General features: G+C 42.1%; 2 protein-coding genes and 2 non-coding genes across 10 annotated transcripts; 1 reads left to right on the top strand and 3 right to left on the bottom strand.

Moving 5' to 3' along the window:
* Positions 1 to 122: 122 nt before the first annotated feature.
* thap12b (THAP domain containing 12b) lies at positions 123 to 6,602 on the bottom strand. 2 transcript variants are annotated; one of them, XM_030402438.1, is made up of 5 exons: positions 6,285 to 6,602; positions 3,925 to 4,045; positions 3,725 to 3,832; positions 3,601 to 3,637; positions 123 to 3,493 (listed from the first exon to the last, which is right to left on the bottom strand). In XM_030402438.1, exons 1-5 carry the CDS (start codon positions 6,470 to 6,472, stop codon positions 1,605 to 1,607), a joined length of 2,343 nt encoding a protein of 780 aa, XP_030258298.1. In that variant the 5' UTR covers positions 6,473 to 6,602; the 3' UTR covers positions 123 to 1,604. The 2 variants fall into 2 exon arrangements, with proteins under 2 accessions (XP_030258298.1, XP_030258308.1); XM_030402448.1 differs by lacking the exon at positions 6,285 to 6,602 and adding an exon at positions 5,020 to 5,971.
* trnap-agg (transfer RNA proline (anticodon AGG)) lies at positions 5,967 to 6,038 on the top strand. Its single transcript has one exon. It is a non-coding gene; the product is annotated as a tRNA-Pro (tRNA).
* trnap-cgg (transfer RNA proline (anticodon CGG)) lies at positions 6,309 to 6,380 on the bottom strand. Its single transcript has one exon. It is a non-coding gene; the product is annotated as a tRNA-Pro (tRNA).
* Positions 6,603 to 6,636: 34 nt separating the features above from the next.
* dyrk1ab (dual-specificity tyrosine-(Y)-phosphorylation regulated kinase 1A, b) lies at positions 6,637 to 18,366 on the bottom strand. 6 transcript variants are annotated; one of them, XM_030402461.1, is made up of 12 exons: positions 17,524 to 18,366; positions 15,611 to 15,680; positions 13,776 to 13,972; positions 13,373 to 13,465; positions 13,050 to 13,238; positions 12,662 to 12,809; positions 12,270 to 12,556; positions 11,978 to 12,124; positions 11,512 to 11,652; positions 11,065 to 11,368; positions 10,586 to 10,773; positions 6,637 to 10,285 (listed from the first exon to the last, which is right to left on the bottom strand). In XM_030402461.1, the coding sequence occupies exons 2-12, from the start codon at positions 15,621 to 15,623 to the stop codon at positions 9,698 to 9,700; spliced, it is 2,295 nt and encodes a 764-aa protein (XP_030258321.1). In that variant the 5' UTR covers positions 15,624 to 15,680; positions 17,524 to 18,366; the 3' UTR covers positions 6,637 to 9,697. The 6 variants fall into 6 exon arrangements, with proteins under 6 accessions (XP_030258321.1, XP_030258330.1, XP_030258346.1 ...); XM_030402470.1 differs by lacking the exon at positions 17,524 to 18,366 and adding an exon at positions 16,658 to 16,935; XM_030402486.1 differs by lacking the exon at positions 15,611 to 15,680.
* Between the last annotated feature and the right edge of the window lie 15 nt (positions 18,367 to 18,381).

Raw genomic sequence — 18,381 nt, 5'->3', positions numbered from 1 at the left:
CTCCTTCATTCTCAGGTTTGCGCATTCCTTTTGTACACTTAAATGTTTCCAGTGCATTTGTTATTTTTATTTTAAGCTGGTAACCAGATGGAGCTGGAAAAAAAAAGGGGGAAAACCCATCCTTGTGCTGTACAAATAAAGGTTTTATTACACCAAACTGTAAACAGGTTTTCAAGGTGTGTGTAAAGTCTCACAATAAAACACTAGCATGAGAGAAGAGGAACAATCTTGGCATAAATAACGACCACAATACAACAGGACAGGAGGCAAACACGCTACACATCAGGATTTGTATTCTCATCTGGAAAGAAGAAGTGCATCGCAAGCTTTTTACTTATTTTAAAAAAGAAAACCAAACATAGCCTCCCAGTGAGTGTGATCCAGGGGTGCTGCTGCTGATGTCGGTGTAACTGCTCCCTCTTGTGCTGCTCCTGCCTCACAGTCGGCGGAGAGGAACTGAGATCCAACTCTGCCTCCACGTTTAAAATGAAAGATGACGGTAAAAGAGGCGTTCATGGCCGACAGAGGCTACCACATTTAACACAAACGAAAACAAAGGAATATAAAAGGTTACAAAATACTTACACAGCCTGACAAAGAATCAGGACTTCATATTTACAGATTATGTTCTCAACACTGGTTTTACATTTCTGGACATTTTGTGGTGATGCAATTTTTTATTGAGTCTCCATGAGGTATTGAGTATCTGTCTTAACGTGTTCCTTCTTTTTCTCACTTATTAACAAAATGCCAGATTGAGATTAAATCAGGGCCGCACAATGTTTAGCTTCAGCATCGACATCGCACTTTCAAACAAGGCAGTCTGACTCAAACGCGTCACGCTGCAACTCTCGCTGCTCGATGCAAAAGCAAAACTCGCACAATTCTCACTTCCAATGATGAATCAACAGGAGACTTTATCATTTAGCCCGATTTAAGGGTTCTTGGATCGATGGGGAGTGAGTTGCATGTGACATGCAAGCCACCGTTCACAATCATTCTTATCAATTTATACAAAAAACTGGGCCTACGTTGGTCGCTCGGATAATATGTACTCCCCTTCCAAAGAGCCCAATCATTCTAGAAATATTATGTATAACAGGGCTGCATGATTAATCGCAAAAGGAATTGAAAGTAGAATATCCCAAATCACAAGACACTTCACTGTTTGGATAAAGTTAAATTAACTGTGTTGCTGCAGTGATGTCCTCGTCTACAAATCTTGTTCTCCAGACGTCAGAGGACATGGTTTGGTGCAGAGCCAAATAAATGTCTCATTATTATGAAAGTATTGGTTTCTTTTCTGTGAAAATGAAATCTGTGATGCAAAATAGGATCAGTCTCACCAAACGTGCTTTTCGATATCACAATGTGTATTTATGGAGAACCAAACCATTGCAATAACAGTTTTTTTACCACATCAACCTCAAGGAGAGAATACCAATAACATCCATTACTTTCTTTACATCAGCATTCAAATGAGTAGTCCTTGTATCCTGGTATCGAAAACATAAATGAGTGACCAAAGGCGGATGTGTTAATGTCTGATATATCTGTTTCATTCATTTTGTTCCAGATCAGCGATGCTTAGTGTCAGTGTCTGATCATTTCATCACCTCTTCCTCAGCTTCGGGATCCGGATCATCCTCTGGATACAGTCTGCAGTATTTGTCCACCATGACGTCCAAGTCGTGTTTCACGTGAGTGTTAATGTTGAGCATGGCGAGGCTTTTGTTCCACAGCTTGGTGGGCGTGCCGTCGAGATACGCCTGCAGTTGCTCGCTCGCCGTTTCACTTTTGTTCTCCTCCAACTTCAGCACCGGCAGCGTAGAGAGCACCTTGAGGAAGGAGTTCACGTTCGGGAAGAACTTGACGTCCGGCAGCTGGAGGGTTTCGTGGATGGTGGTGGGCAGACGCACCTCTTTGCCTCGGTGCTTCCACTTGATCCTCCAGCAGTGAAGCTCCGCGGCCAGCGTGTCAGGGCTGGGGAGGTCGTTGCGGTAGACGTCGGCGTAGTTTTCCTCGGTGGTGTTGAACTTCATTTGGCCCATGACGGCTGGGACGAGCGACAGGCACTTGAGAGCTTTGAGGTTGGACTCAGAGAACATGTCCTCCACCTCCTGCATGACGCCGTGAATAACAGGGACCGTCACATACTCCTTAAAGTACGCCTCTGCTTGGATTTCGCCCACATCTGCTGCACGCTGTTTACGGAGAAACAGCCTCGGAATCGTCACGGGAATCTCCATCACGTTGGCCACATTCACCGCCTCCTCGTACCAGAACTCATGGTAGACATCTATGTTGTCATTGACCTCGTTGAGTGAGTGCAGGACAGCAGTCAGACTGTTGGCAGCAAAAAAAACATCAAGCGTTTCCCCTTGGAGATTCCTCCCGAAGGCTCTGGTGAATACGAGAACGTTCTTTAAGATGACGACGGTGACAATGACTTCAAAGTCGGCGAGAGTTTCTGCGATTGCATACGCATCCGCTGTGGTCGCCTCAGCAAATTTCCCATCAGCGTTCTCCCGAATGTTGTCCATGCACAGCAGCAGGGGCGGCAACATATCGAGCAGCACGTCAAAGACACTGTGCTGCTCCGCCCATCCCGGACTGCAGGCTTGTTTCAGAGCACTTCCCTTCTCTTCATTCTTCTGGTAGTGAGTAGAGATAGCCGTCTCCAGCTCGTCCTGAGTGAGCGGGGTCCTGAGGAAAGCACCAATCCTCCTCAGAGTCTCCATGACGACCTGGACATTGGGAAAAGGCAGATTGTTGGCCAGGTGGATGTTAAGCGCCATGTGAGAGCACGACATATGCAATGCCAGGGGATACTTCTCCATCAGGAGTACTGCCACAGCTTTCATCTTGGTGGTGGTAGTACCGGTGGCCTTGTGGGCCTGACCACGACAGTCCTCCATGCTGAGCCCCCAACGGTCGGTCAGCTGGGCCTCCAGCCGCTCCACCAGTGCAGTCTCGTCACCATCAAATAGCAAGAAGTCCACAAACTCCTCTCGAAGAGTGTTCTGCGTATTCACGAAGCGTAAAAATAGAGGCAGGTGTTTCTCACTGGCGAATTCAACGAGGTCACCCGTCACTAAGGAGAAGAAGCGACTCTCCCTCACCTCCATCAGGATCTCCTCCCTCACCGTGTTCTCGCAGATGTCCAGGAGCTGGCTCTGCTGGGTGGCAGAGCAGTATTCTGTGTTCACAGCTGTCGCCTCAAACCGCTTCTTCAAGGCTTCATCTCCGGCATTCATGCGGTAATCCAGAAGGGCCTGGAAGTTGTTGGACATGCGTTCAACTTCGGACGTTTTTTCAGCCACGAATGGGATGCTCTGTTTTCCTAACATGACCAAAACCTCAAACAAGGACCTTAGGTATTCACGAAACGCCCTCTCCTCTGTGGACAGTTGAGGTTCATCGTCATTGGTGCTTGTGCTGTCCTCAGCCGCTGCATCTTTTTTGCTGTTAAGCTGCTCAATAGAGGAAGCCACTGGGGGAGAAAATCAAGAAAGAAAGCGCGTTCATGTTAAGTTAAATGATACTTAACATGCAAATATATAACATTTATGAGTAAAATGAAATCTTGTATTTACTTACATCTCCTTTCTTTAATCTTCTTTAAGTCTTCTTCAGTCTGAGATTTCAAAAAAGACAACAGTTTGTCAGACTATTATGCCTAAAATGTGTACTTGATTAATTAGCTAATGAAGATTTTTCTCACCAGCTCTTTAATCCTCTTGCGATGTCTCGTATGAGGATTTTTCAGATGACTCGTCAGGTCAAATATAGTTGGAATGGCTGTATCCTTCAATACAGTCCTATAGGGGCTCTGAAAAACAAGAATTTCAAATGGGCCATTTTTGGGAAATAAGTGGAAACATGCTGAACTGGCTGTTGGCTCGAGTTGTGTGGAATACTCACTGTTTTGCACACCATAGCTGGGTCAAAGTGTTTGGCACATAATCTGTAGTGCTTATTCAACTGGTCTGCTGTTTTGGCCTCTAGATCTGCTCTGCGGCAGTTCTCCACCCAGATTCTGCATCTAGAAAAGGAACCAGCAGCGTTATTTGACATCTGAAAAGCAGTAATGTGCTGACAAAGCAGCGGCATCTGTATAAACTTCCAACGCATCATGTTTATGTGGATCAAATGACAAGTCAAGACTTCAAAGAGCTAATCACAGCTATGGAGACAAATCTCACACTATGGTGGGGAATGGTTCTTGTACCAGCTTAGTGATACACTGTTAATCACATATTTGAAATGCTTTATGTTGAATATTAAAATATGAAAACGGTGATTGTGTTCAATCTGTAGTGTGCATTGCTGAGACTGCATCAGATGAAAGTAACAAGTGCACATTAACAAGGTGTAGCTTGCATGTTGAAGCCTACTCAAGTTTCCCATCAAGTTGACCTACACTCATTCTGCCACACAGTAAGATCACTCTAAGGGGAAGTATGTAGATTTGGAGACATAAGAAAAGTGAAGAAACACGCTGTTCTCTGAGGATGAGAATAAGGTCCCAAGAACACCGTTTGCAGCTAGAAAGGTGGCAGGGTCCGCCACATACGAACAAAGTAAAAACAGTATGAAAATGTATTGTCCTTTAAGGTGAGAGAGAGTTTGTTGATTTAGTTTGTTAGGGCCTCACAGGGGTAACGTTATAACTCTCTGATCAGCCAATAAAGATCTTTCTCTCCTGATTAAAATGTCTTCTCTACAACTACATAGTGCACCTTTAACCCTGATAAGCAACATAAACACTCAAGTTGAAATAGACTTGTGTAACTTGGCATATACATTTACTGCTAAATAACAAAGAAATAGTAATTTGCTTCAGTTTGTTTGTACATTGGTATTGGAAAATGAAAGACACTCCTGAAACCATATTGGGTTTAATATCAGGCAGTGCTTTGGTTAGTAACTTAGCCAACCTAACAAAAGCTATGTTTTCAGAACACAAGTCAGACTGGTTAAACAGTAGTCACATTAAGTTGGTCAACGACGCCTTACCTCTCTGGGTCCCGTGGAAACCGAAAAAAAGCCAAATCTGACTGTGTGCTCTTCCGTGTACAGTTTGGGGCCGCGCAAAAATTCGGCATGCTTCAGGCTAGGTAGTTAGCTTAGCTAACTTTTCCGACTATTACCATCTGCTGACTTTATCGCTTTCGCTAGTGAGCTTGGTGGACGCAGATGCTTTTTCTTACACAGACGGACAACTTATATGACCCCAAATTGTGTCCGATAAGCGTTTTCCGTCAACAACTATCAAACAGCGCCGACTTGACACACGATACATTCAAATCGGTTGAATTTAGAGTTGATCGTCGTGTAAGACAATGTCCCGCCCACACGGGACCTGATTGGACAAACCCAAACCCTGAGGGGTTACTATTGGTTGTTCGTGTATTACGGTTACATCTATCAACCAATTACAAGACAGCCAATCGTGTTCTTTCTCCTTCCTCCTCCTCCTCCTCCTCCTCTTCTTCTTCTTCTCCTTCTTTCTACTCTTCTTCTTCTATGCTACACTCCTGCCACCTACCGGCTGGTTAACTTACAACATGAGAGGAGCTAGGCTAGCTAGATACAAGGGTAAGACGACAGGTAGATTGTCATTGTTTTTACTTTACTGGGCGATTCACAGTCGTTATCATGCGATTATCCATTTTTGATGAAGTCACTTAACTGTCCGTATGTAGAAAAAGCGGGTGGCTAGCTATCCGGAAAAATAATAATCGGCAACGCTAGCTAACGTTATTATGGATTTCCATCCGTCTGTCTCGCTGGTCCCCTTCGGTCAGTAGCTACTTAACTATGAATGCGTTCATATCAGTTAATGCTGTCGTTGCAAACGCCTATTTTCAAGATGAATTATTGTAGAAACGCGCAATGAAACGATGTTGTAGGTATATGCAGTCCGGTTAGAAAAAGCAGCGGATGCTAATTCATCGTCATCTGGCTCGTTGGTCTAGGGGTATGATTCTCGCTTAGGGTGCGAGAGGTCCCGGGTTCAAATCCCGGACGAGCCCTCGTTTTTGCTGTTTGATAAGGTTAAGTACCGGAAACATCACATTTACCAACAGATCTCATCTTTGGATAAAGCCCTCGACATAACACGAACCAACATCTGAAAACCTTCTCGACACCACTAAAGAGGCATAAAGTAAAGGCACTAAAAGGGAAAAACATTGTCATCATATCATTTGAAAGTGCGTCAAATACTACATTAACAGTTGAAGTATTTACGAGTCAATGTCAATCAACATTTTACAGACCTCTCACCGTCGGCAAAAGGTACAGGGCTCGTCCGGGATTTGAACCCGGGACCTCTCGCACCCGAAGCGAGAATCATACCCCTAGACCAACGAGCCAGACCGCTTACTCGGAGCGCCTCTCCTTTTATAAAGTTCAATCCCGCCACATGGTCTCCTCTTTCCACGTCTTTTGTCTCTGTTGTGTCCATTCATGTAGTCATGGCAATGTTAAGTATAGCAAACACACAGCATGATCATGCCTTCATGGGGATTATGTATGATTATGTTGCCAGGGGTGAAAAGTGAACACTTCTTGTAAAGTAGTTAATGCAGACAGCAGTTTGTCAGAGCACAATAAAGACACACAGAGCAATTCAATTAACTTCTTTTTATATATCATACATAAGACTGTCTTAATATAATACAAAGGGCATTGTCATAAACACAGCAAAGTCTTGACTAGATCTTACAATCTGTGGATACATGGACTTATCCTTTCCCCCATGCTGTTCAATTCTATAGTGCATGTTGCATGTACAAAAAAAGTGAAAAAATGTGAACTCAAAAATGAAAAGGATAAATCCAAATTAAATAAGAGGATTTCAACTTCTGTTGGGTGTTCAGATATGTCAACAAGTATATGTGTTTGTGTATAACCCACAAACTCAACAGGCTTATGAAAGATGGAACCTTTTTTTCAACCATGTGCTTCTCATATAACCAAAAAGTAAGGTTTGTGATGTACATGCACTTACAATATACCCTGTGAAAATTATTAAGGTTTGAAGATCTAGCTTTCCCTGTTTGATTCAAACCCTACCTCATAGTGTTGTCCTGATGTAGTCAAGTACCTTTGCCAAAAGGCAAGGTTTTGCCACTAAGAAAACAGGAGTTCCTGCCCACTGAATGGTCACCAAATTGACAAACATAATCAACATACCAGCAGGAGCAAGGTAGTGAGTTCTATACTTCCTTTATTAAAAAAATATAAATATATACATAAATTCTATTTCAACTATTAAAAAGGGGCTGCATTTCATGACAACTGCTCTAAATAAGAGGTCAATCAGCATGATCTGAAATAGGCGCACACTTACGAGTCACTGCAGTCAATTTTTTTTATTTTTCAGTCTTTATTTTTGGAATGTTTAGTACCAGTATGAGTGCCAGCAATAAAACCACTGGCAATTTCTAAATGTCTCAAATTCTGCGGGGTATGAAAAATGATTGCAAATTTGCAATTAACCTTGACATCCAGATAAAACCCCAATCTCAATATAGGTAGCTTTACATTTGTGTTTGTGGAAATACCAAGCATGATCTCTTTATGATGGTTTCTCCTTTAAAATGGCAACAGCATGACCTGTGGCCTGCCCTTAAATTTTGAAAGGTGGCTGTGGGCAGGGTTTTTTCTGTCTAATTTTCAAAGCTGGTAAAATGAGCAACAGAAGAAAGAAAGCACTTCAAAATCCCTGATATAAAAAAAAAATCTGGTTATTGACTGTAATGTTTTGAGGACATGCATGTCTGCTTAGGCAAAGCATGTGACTGTGGGTTGACGGACACCCTTTCCCTTTGAATAGGACAACAATCATGGGGGATCTGCCCTACCAAATCAGAAAAATACCATTCAACACAAACTGATTTGCCACTATTATCCTTACCCTGCCAAGACAATGACATAAAGTCTTGCTTCATGGCAGAAACTAGCCAAGTTGACCAAATGATGTATGAAAGGCAGCAAAACCCTTTGAAATAGTATGATGGGGGCAAAAGAAAAACGACGACACAGAAATAGAACGCATTAGTCTCCTTTTTTTTTAAACCATCAGCTTCTATCTTGCTACTCCGGAGCCTGCAGAGTAACTACCAAATTCTCTAACATACCAAAGTTTTAAAAGACTCCCAAAATAATCTACCAATTAATATGGAAACAGTTTTGGTAAAACGTTGCAAACAAATCTGGCCAGAATACACAATAGCCAACGGTCTCAACAACGGTCTCCAGTTTTGCTAAAGTAATATATTGCAGCTGTTTGTATTGACGTTAAAATAAGATCTTGATAAACTTTGCGTCAAAGTGGTGAACTGCTACATTATTGGTTACAGACACCTATATGCTATAAAACAACTGCTTTGGTATAAAAACATATCCAAAGGGAAAATAAATTCTTGTAAAATTCACAGCATAATTTGAGGAGAAAAAAGGCAGTCACTTAACTCATTTTTTTCTTCAGTTTCCATGTTTTGGATGGAGAGACTTGTGCAGGTGGTTCTGATGAGGAACTACATGCAAAAGGGAAAAATAACAAAACATAAAAGGGTAGACTCTGGAATAGATAGTTCTTTCCACTGCAAAATCCTTAACCATTGAATAAGATTTTCAAGGAAGTAATGTTTAGGAGGTTGTTGTGTACAATAAGACCCTGTTATGTGGGGCCCTGCTGAAGAAGAAATCTTTGTCGAGAAAGGCCTCAAATTACCATTCTTATTTACCTTTTTCTAAGTTGTTTTAATTTCCTTAAAGAATTAAGGGCTGTCTAGAGAGAAAAATAGAGAAAAGCCATCTTAATTCAAATGATAATGTCCAGCTCCATCCCATTTCCAAGTCCATGAGTCATAAGGCCAAAGGGTTATCTAGAACCAGCCACTGACTGTCTTCCTTTCACTGGGCTGGATCCTTTCGTCTCCCGTGCCCATCGCTGCTCTCATCTGTGCCGGGCCCGGTTGCAGCTTGCAGGACTACAGGGGCCTCTAGGCCTGAGGGGTGGTGCTTCCCTCTCCTTTGACCCAGTTGGTGTCAGTATCCACCTGCAGGGTCTCCTCTCCACCCGGCCAGCACACGCTATAGGGACTCCACTGCTATGTGCTCCCCTTTAACAAGAGTTACACAATACCGACCAACAACAAGAAATATCACCGCAAACACTTCCCCTCATTGTCAAGCTACAGGATTTACAAGCAGCTTTTTACGAGAAATTTCACTTAAAAAGGGCAAAATAATTAAGAACCAGTGGAACAGTAATGTCAGGCAGTCCACGGTTTGAACCGAAAGAGGACGCCAAGCATTTCATCACCAACAGCTACCTGCAAAACTGCTTCAAACTTCGCTCTGAAATGCTCCTTAGAAGATTTTGCCACATAATACCATATGGTGATTACTTGGTGGTTACATGAAACTGGTGAAATGGTAAGATGGATGTCTCAATCTCACTATGGTTATTCCGCAGTATTATTTTGTGCCTAATGATTGCAAAAGAAAAACTGATGAAAATTACATATATACTTTTTAACAAAGGTTTTTCTCTGTAGTAGCGGTTCAGTGATATCTCCCTTCTGACGTGAGCAGCTTTTGTTCTCAACACACCTTGTAGTAAAAAACACCACCTTAAAAATGACGCACAGGGGGAACACACAGCCAAATGTCAGTGCAGTCACGAGCTGGCCATAGAACTCTGCTGCACACACACTCCAGTCATTGGAGACTCCTCCCGGTCCATGCCCTGCCTCATGCCCAGGTGGCCTTCCGCTAGGTAGTGGGCAGGCCCTGTGTTCGTGCCCATGGAGAATGCAGGGTGCGCTGCCATGCCAGTCTCCTGCCGTGGGTTCGAGAAGGCACCTAGCCCCATGCTCAGCCCACCATTCTGACCAAAGTCAAGGGCTCCGGCAGGCAAATGGCGGAGCTGGTAGGCCTGGTTGCCATGGTTCCCAGTGGAAGAGGACGATGTAGAGGAAGAGGAGGCAGAGGAAGACAGGGAGGTCATGGACAGATGGCCATGAACCACCTCCATGGAGTCCTGTGTCGAGGAGCTGTGTGTCGGGGAGGTGTAGTGGCGTGGGCGTGGCCGCGTAGCCATCATCTGCCCGTGGTGGTGATGAGTATGTGAGTGGGGATGCAGGGCCTTAGGGTGCTGAGGGGGAACATGGAAGGTGGTCTCCTGGACTGGGTGGGTCTCTCCAGTGACTGACTCTGGTCCAACACCACCTCCCCACACCAGCGGGGGTGGGTAAGGCTGTCTTGCCTGTTGATGTCAAGCAAATAACAAAGCGAAGGGTCAGTTGTGGGAAAAGGACGCAAACTTTTACAGTTTCAAATTTGTGATCATACAGAGGTTTTCTTTTCTTTAGCATTTGACACTTTAGACTTTAGTTACAGTATGCTTAATGACATAAGGTAAAGAAGTTGACATGATTCTTAATTTAGGAAGCACAGGTTTGATAAAATTGGATTTAAAGACCACAATATTTGAATCAATCAAGCAATTTAGGAAAAAAAATTCTAAACATTTTTAAAAGAATTTGTTTAGTAGACAAATTTTTACCATTCTGTTTGAAACCACCTCAAGAACTCCACTCCTGCAGATCCTTCCTGGTGACTTACTGACCTGTGGGCAGAGGCTGTCACCATCCATGGCAGGCAGGGCCGTGCCGAAGTGTCCTCCACTGTGCAAGTGGTGATGGGTAGGGTCTGATCTTGCTCTGCCACTAGTACTTGTCCCAGATGATCCTCCTAGGGGTAGAACGAATATGTCACCAGTGCAGCTTCAACAGCTTCACACAAAATACATGAAATGCTACAAAACGATTAGATAACATTAATTAAATCACATGCTAGCATTGTCTGAAGGGTCTATGGCTTTAGTCTTTAGTACTGAAGTTCCACAACATCAATACTCCCTATCAAATAGATAGTTGTAGGGAAGTGATATGACACCTTTCTCATGTTGCCTTAGAAAACAACAACTCACAAATGAATGGAGTACATAAAACAAACACCTCCGAGTTTACCGCTGACAGTTACCTGAACTAGAGGAGGTGCTGGAGGTGGTTCCTGAAGACTGGGACTGCTCTAATGCGGGGCTTGTAGACACGCTGCTGCTTGTATTGGTCCCCTCGTCCGCAGTCTTCTTGAAGAAGCTGTGCTGCAGGGCATAGTAGGGCTGGATGCGGCTCTTAGGGTCATAGTCCAACATCCGCAGGATCAGGTCCTTGAACTTCAAGTAGTCAGCAACAGCATGGCCAGACTCCCCCGCCCGCCGGCCACCTGGACCCCCTGTCTCCACACCCAGGATGGAGTGGAGCTTCCGCGAGGCTGGAGGCTTATACTGTTTAAGGCAGAGTGCACAAAGATTAAGAGATTTGCTCAGCTGTGACTTGTTTATATCTTAACACAATCAGGCTTGGTTTTGAAAATACACAGTACACAAACTTAAGTCAAGCCAAATTGCAGCCAAAAAAAAACCCTCACCCTTTTGCCATCTTTGGTCTTCTTAACACTCCATGTACCATCCGAAAGCTTCTCAAAGAACTTCCTGGCTTTTGGGGCTAGGTCCATTATGTGATTAGGCGGGATACCAAGAACCTCGACTATTTTGTTCATCTGGTCCACCTGGAGGAAAATGAATCAATCAAGTTACTGTATCATTTTAAATGTGTGTCTGCAACTAAATGTCATCAAATGCTATCCTGAGATGACTTCACTGTCCAAACAGTTCGGCTCAGGCATGTGGACTGAAGGTAACAATTTCAAGTCTTGACAACTTAGTGTTGAATGACATGTTTAGGTTTATGAACTCTACTTCTCAGTCTTTGAGGTCTACATGAGATTATCTGCAAGATAAACATCAGGTGAAAAGTGAACTTTGAATGCCATTCGAGTCATGTTACAAAACACAACACAGAACAAATCAGAGTAATATTTCAGTTCCTTATACCTCGTTGGCTCCGCTGAAGAGAGGTTCTCCAGTGTGCATCTCTACCAAGATGCAACCCAGGGACCACATGTCGATGGCCAGGTCATAGGGCATTCCCAGCAGCACCTCTGGGGAACGGTAGAAGCGACTCTGGATATACTGGTATATCTACAAAAAGAAAGCATGGCCAGTCAGACTCCGTTTACGTTGTGAACTATGAATCAATGTTTAGAAGCAACAACTATCAGCTTCTCAGGGCCATTCTTGCAGACATTCACTGTATTGCTGATACGGAAAACTGAAAGCTAGATACCCTTTGTCCCAGTTGGCATGAGCTGCCAAAGTCCACTATTTTGATGGCACTCCTCTTGGGGTTACAGAGGAGGATGTTCTCAGGCTTCAGGTCACAGTGGATGATGCTGAGCTCAGGCGTGGCCAGGAAGAGCAGCGCCGTGCATAGCTGCTGGGCAAACTTCCGGGTTAGGTTGAGTGAGACGCCGCGGAAGTTGGTATTTCGGAGTAGGTCATACAGATTATATGAAAGCATCTCAAACACGAGGCAGAGGTGGTTCCGGAACATGAAGTGACGCTTTAGGTGAACTGTGGAAAAACAAATAGTCATGATGTTAGTAAATGTAGGACAAGCCTTTTAATTGATCCTTTATGTCTTTTCAGATCAGAGGCAAATTTCACGAGTGAATTTACCAATGTAGTATTTCATCTCGGTATCATGTTTGTTCATGAGCTCTAGGAGGCGCACTTCAATCTGGGCTTGATTGAGGAAAGCTTTCTTGTTCTTGATGATCTTAATGGCAACCCATTCCTGCTCCGCACGGTCATATGCTTTCACAACCTAAAGATGCAAACAAGAGCATATTTAAAATGTCCCTAAAAGTAAAAGCGGAGTTGTTTCTTTAATAATAAACATGAACACTTCAAATGTTAACTCCACATAAAAAATCTTCAAATAGGTGCATCAAATATGCTGCAGTTATTTATACACAATAAAATTAACCATTTTCTTCTTCAAAAGCAAGATAATTTTCTCCGTCACATGTACTCAAAAGTGTGTGTGTAGTGTATAGTTAAGCACCTGTCCAAATGATCCTTTTCCTATCAAGGAATCAATCTCATAGCGGTCCATCCACTTCTCCCCATTCTTGACGATGTAGTCATAGTTATCATCGTCATAGCCATCATTAAAGACTTTCCTCTCTTTTTTGTGACTGGAGTCTTCACCCTGACCCTGTTGGTGCCGTCGCTTCTTTTTTGCATAATACACCTAAAAAATTAACAATGAAACAATTCACATGATCACACATGAAGAAATGTTATATTACTTATACATTTTCAAAGTTTTACAGTGTAACAAACAGATGATATAGATAAATGCATCTGATGAAAATCAAAACTAACCTCATTGATGTGTTTGTATGTTTTGATAAGGTCAATGGAGAGCTTCCTCAGGGGAGCTGAAGTTGGGTCACGAAAGCACTGGGGCATGTGCCTCTGTATAGTATCAAAAGGGAAAATCACAACATTTAATAAACAAACAATATGCAGAGTACTTTTGTAAGTAACAGGGCCTAATATAAATTCCTAATGTTAAATATCATAGGCCATTTATTATATCTAATAATACAGAAAATGTTGCACTGGCTACACTGAGAGAGCATTTGACAAGGAGCTACTCTGCCTGGTGACAGCAGCAAAAAAGGGAAGTAGACTTTCATATCACATTAAGTATTGCAATTCATGTAACATTACACATTCAGACTAAAAGAAATGCAAGAGCTGGGGTAGGGTAGGGTTAGTGTACCTGATTGGCAGTGAGCTGTGGTGTCTGGTCGCTGTACGGTAAGACCGTAACAGATTGGTCAGTGCTTGGCTGGTGGCGGTCACTGTACTGCTGGTGCGTATGGGGCATTGGAGCAGCCATCTGAAGACCAGCAGTGTGTAAAGAAAAAGAGGGCGCAAGCCGGACGGACGAAGGTTTGCATGCTGAAGTCTCTCCTCCTGGAAGGAATGAAGACTGCTATGAGTTGCATATTACCTTAATTCAACATTACATGTAAGAAAACACACAAAGAAGGGAAAGGGGTAACACTCTATATGTAGAGCAACTGTGTTTCCTCTTTATTACATTAGATTTCTGGCCCTACAATAAAATGGGCAAAGATACTTGCTTCTTATTGTACAGATCTAATATAAAAAGGCATTATTCACTGCTTAATGTAAACAGTGAGCATTTCTTTAAAACTAAACTGTCTAAATATACCTTAGGGAATTCAAAATATGCAAAATTCAAATTATGCATCTGTAATATTTACATGTACGTTGAAATGATCAAGCTCACAGCTTAACACAGACAAAAAATGAGCATAAAATGTTGAGAACAATAAAAATGATTAATTCATCATTTAAATAAATGTCAGGTTAATACAGTGTCTTTTCTAAAACATGTAAAGTCGTAAAAATGCATCAAAGGATAACCACAAAATAAAATGTAACAGTAATATATCAACCTTTGTGAAGAAAAAGGAGCGAAACAGCAGCTTTAACAGTGAAAAGGGGTGAAAAGAAAGCATCTCCACACTATACAGTGAATCATCCTTCATTTTAAGCCAGAAGGAATCAAAAAATTATCAAATAGCATGTTCAGCTATCAGCATCTCTCACCAGACAACACAATTCACCAGTGCTACACAGTAACCACTATTCAGAATCCCAGCAACAGCACCTAATTAGCATAGCCTATCACCACAGAGATACAGCGTGATTTGGCAAGCCCATCAATGCACAGACCAATCACAACGCAGTATGCAAATAGCCTACTTTTGTTGCCAGGGCAGAGCTGCTCCCATTTTCCAATGAGAAAACAAGAAATAAACAAGAAATAAAATTGAACTTTGGCACACTTAGACGCTGCTTTCAACACAAGAGCCTGACAGCAAAATAGCTGCACAGCCCAAAACCTGCACTCCATCTGAGAGCATTAGAAAGCTGACCCAGCTTTGGAAAAGGAAAAAATACACATCCACTGACAGAAATAAGAGGAACTGTAAGATGATAGAGCACAGGCAAAGACTGTATTTTAAGAAACTAAGATACATTTTATTTTGTGTGTGTGTTTGCATTATATATACACACTTATATATAGATAGATATAAAAATATATATTTATATATATAAAAATATAAATTAAAAATGTTTTATCTTTTTTTTTTAAATAAATCTTTGTTTTTACTGGAGCAAAATACATTTTTATATTAACTGCAAGAAATTTTGTATAAATCTTTTTATATACATTACATTTAAAGCACTTAAAAAGACTGATTTGTCATGATGACTAGTGTATATTTTCCTGCTTGTTCAGCTGAGACCTGAAAATATTTATGTCAAACATTTTCTGATCACTTTGAACTCTGTCATAAAGTACAAAAGAATCTGCATTTAATAGAAATGTAAATTTCTTATTAACCCATCTTAATAATTATTATTGGTATTATTATTATTTTTTTTTCCTACTTCAGAATGTGTTAAACATGAGAGTCTGGATGTCAGATTCAAAAGAGTGAGATAAGTGAAAGAGAAGAAGATTTTAGGTGCACCACTTCCCACCAAAGGGTTAAGACTTAATATATAGCAGCTAACCTGGATGCATCATCTCCTGTACAATTTCATATCATCCTGGGAGGAGAGTCCAGCAGCAAACCACAACCCACTACAAAGAATAAAAACAGATCATTATCATTGTGCATCTTTGGTGGGGAATTAACTTTGTGGTTTAAGTTTTGAAAAGGGGGGACGGAGGACTCCTAAGAACAGAGGACACCCCAAAACTTTAAAAAGTGTGCTTTGAGTAAATGTATCAACTTTAGGGGAACTTAGGAAAATATAGCTTAACTTACAGAAAGCAATGGCCTTATGGGGCAACAATTAAAATAAATTAATGTACAGGTGAGGATTTATATTTGTTTTTCTCACTCAAAATAGCTAAAGCTCTTGTGAATCTGTAAAAAGATAAACTGTTCACTCAAAGAGGCCCAGACCACATCACACTTAACAAAACAGGATTAATATTGTTTTGGCCTCAACAGCCCAGGATCTCCCTCTTAGCACGTCCATAGTCAAAATACCTTTAAATTATTGTAAATTGTATGACCTGAAATATACTTAAAAACAGGTAGCCCAACTAAAATTACTGTAGGATTATGCAAATGGACAAAGAACAGAAAAAGTTTGGTTTGAGCCCATTTTACAAACAATACCTGATATCATACCTACATAACTATAGGGTGCATTTGACGTTTTTTAAAAAATCCCTTACTGTGGAAAATAAAGCTCTATTTGACCACAAGGCCATTTTGCAAGCGCACTTGTAGCACTTTACTCTCTCCTAAACGTTTGATTATTCTTTCATTTTCAGTACCGACATATGAACAGTTCCTTTCCTGGCTCGACTCATCACGGCATCAACGGGCCTATTTAGGTGTAAATATAACGACAGCTAGCTTGCTATTAGTAGCCGTATCATATCATAAGTGATAGCTAAAGACCTCTGTAACAACCCTGTGTGTCATCTTCTCACGCCCAACTGATTAGATCCATTCCGAAGCTGAATCAAATGTAACCCATCCAAAACAATTAAAAGCCTTACGTCCGTGTATAAAGACGGTGCCCGAGTGGCTCTGTACTTACAGATGATGGGGTAGATCTCGTCATGGTTGGAATTTAGAAAGCATATTCAGTGTTAATTTGCGTCCTCTCTTGCTACATATTGTCCGTGTATGCCTCCAAATCCTCGTATAAATGGCAAACGTATTCGGTCTCACGTTACCGTTAGCAGTCTAACTAGCTAACGTTGTCGTCGTTAACGTTACCCTGAAAACTGCGGGACAAGCAAGCATATCTCTCACCAATCCAACGTTAACGTTAGCTAGTGACGCTGTGTTCAGCCAGCGGGTTGTGGGGCCCATTCAGCTGGTTCGTCAACAAGTCAACGTTAACCATTAGCCAGGTTAGCCGAATTAGCTATCAGGCGTTAGCCAGGTTAGCATGTTGAGCTTCCGTGCTGTTTAAGTCTAAAAGCCAAACTGCACCTCTAATCTAAATACAGCTGGACATTACATTGACAGTAAATCAAACGGGGCTTTTAGCTAGCACGGCAACATTTGCTTAAATCATACAATGACAGTGTCTAATATGGCAGGGTTAACGCTAGCCGTAACGTTAACACCGTGCCAGCATGACTCTCCGTCCAAGCCCACACAATCCGTTGCACCCTCTAGCTCACAACAACATGGAAAACTGTTCCCGTCTATCATTAAATTTAGTCCGTTGACCTACTGACTGAAAGCAAATGTTACCGCTGGCTTCAGCGGAGTCGGCACCGCCACAAAATGTTAGCTAGCCGCCATACCATAAGCTACCATTCTCAACTTCACTGTCGCGTCCATCATTGTTAACCATTCGCGTTACATATAATATACATCTGCGAAAACGTTAACGTGATATGTTAAGCCAGCGAAGCCTTGTGTCAAAGATAACATTTCACATTTGCTCACCTCTGATGGCACGATCTTCATTTAAAGTCCAATAACCTGTATGATGAGGAAACTTATCCAGCTTGAGATTCTCCCCTCCCTGCACGGTTAGCGAGTAATGTTAAAGTTAAATCCAATCCCCGTCCTCTGATCGGCACACTCTAAAATTATTCGCCAGCCAGATTAAATACGCGTTTCATCTCCCAATCTTTGATGAACAACATCGGCGATCGAAGCAACTTTGACTAACGTTACTATCAGCTGATGACTAGCATGCTAACGTTAACTAGCACGCATAACTTACTAGCTAACCTTAGCGAACTGGCTAGCTAGTTGACAAAATGAACGCAGCTAACATTAGCTACCTGCCCTGGCTAGCTGTAGCTTCTTTGGCTAGCCTCAAGCTAACAATTCTAGCTACCGCTAAATAAACGTTATGCCAAATTCTGATTTAACGTTGTCTTTGCAAATTTAGCGTCGGCCACTTCGATAAATACGACAGTAGAGTTAAATCCAGACTATTTTAAACATGAAACAGAAACCGTGTCCTCTGATAATTTTGGTTAGGAATTTTGTGTCAATTTTCACAAAATGGCGCGCGGTCCAAACCTGCGCAGTGAACCGGCCCGGTGGACCAGAGACACGGACAACTGAGTTAGTGCGGCGCCGCCTAATTATTTCAACTATGTTAAAACGTCGGCCTCTTGATCTTCTTAATCCGATCCACTAGACGCATTTCGATATCCAAAAACGGCAAATATATATCCACTGACAGCATTATTCCGGCGGGAAGGGAGAACATTTGAAAAGACTGAGCTGGGAAAAAAACCCTCCTGACAAAATGGCGATGCTCTAGCTTGTTGCCATGGCAACTGTCAA

Source organism: Sparus aurata, chromosome 2, assembly GCF_900880675.1.
Source record: "Sparus aurata chromosome 2, fSpaAur1.1, whole genome shotgun sequence".
In the NCBI taxonomy this organism is placed as follows: domain Eukaryota; kingdom Metazoa; phylum Chordata; class Actinopteri; order Spariformes; family Sparidae; genus Sparus; species Sparus aurata.
The sequence above is the reverse complement of the archived record's forward strand: the minus strand, read 5'-3'. Positions and strand labels throughout refer to the sequence as shown.

What these genes read in the sequence shown, in the direction of transcription:
- thap12b (XM_030402438.1), bottom strand. Translation starts at nt 6,472, where the DNA reads ATGGACACAACAGAGACAAAAGACGTGGAAAGAGGAGACCATGTGGCG. An exon ending in CAGCTATGGTGTGCAAAACA is followed by an intron (nt 3,833 to 3,924) that starts GTGAGTATTCCA and finishes CTTGTTTTTCAG; the next exon opens with AGCCCCTATAGGACTGTATT. An exon ending in GCAAGAGGATTAAAGAGCTG is followed by an intron (nt 3,638 to 3,724) that starts GTGAGAAAAATC and finishes TTGAAATCTCAG; the next exon opens with ACTGAAGAAGACTTAAAGAA.
- dyrk1ab (XM_030402461.1), bottom strand. An exon ending in AGACCAAAGATGGCAAAAGG is followed by an intron (nt 11,369 to 11,511) that starts GTGAGGGTTTTT and finishes TGCCTTAAACAG; the next exon opens with TATAAGCCTCCAGCCTCGCG. An exon ending in AGGTGGTTTCAAACAGAATG is followed by an intron (nt 10,286 to 10,585) that starts GTAAAAATTTGT and finishes TGACATCAACAG; the next exon opens with GCAAGACAGCCTTACCCACC.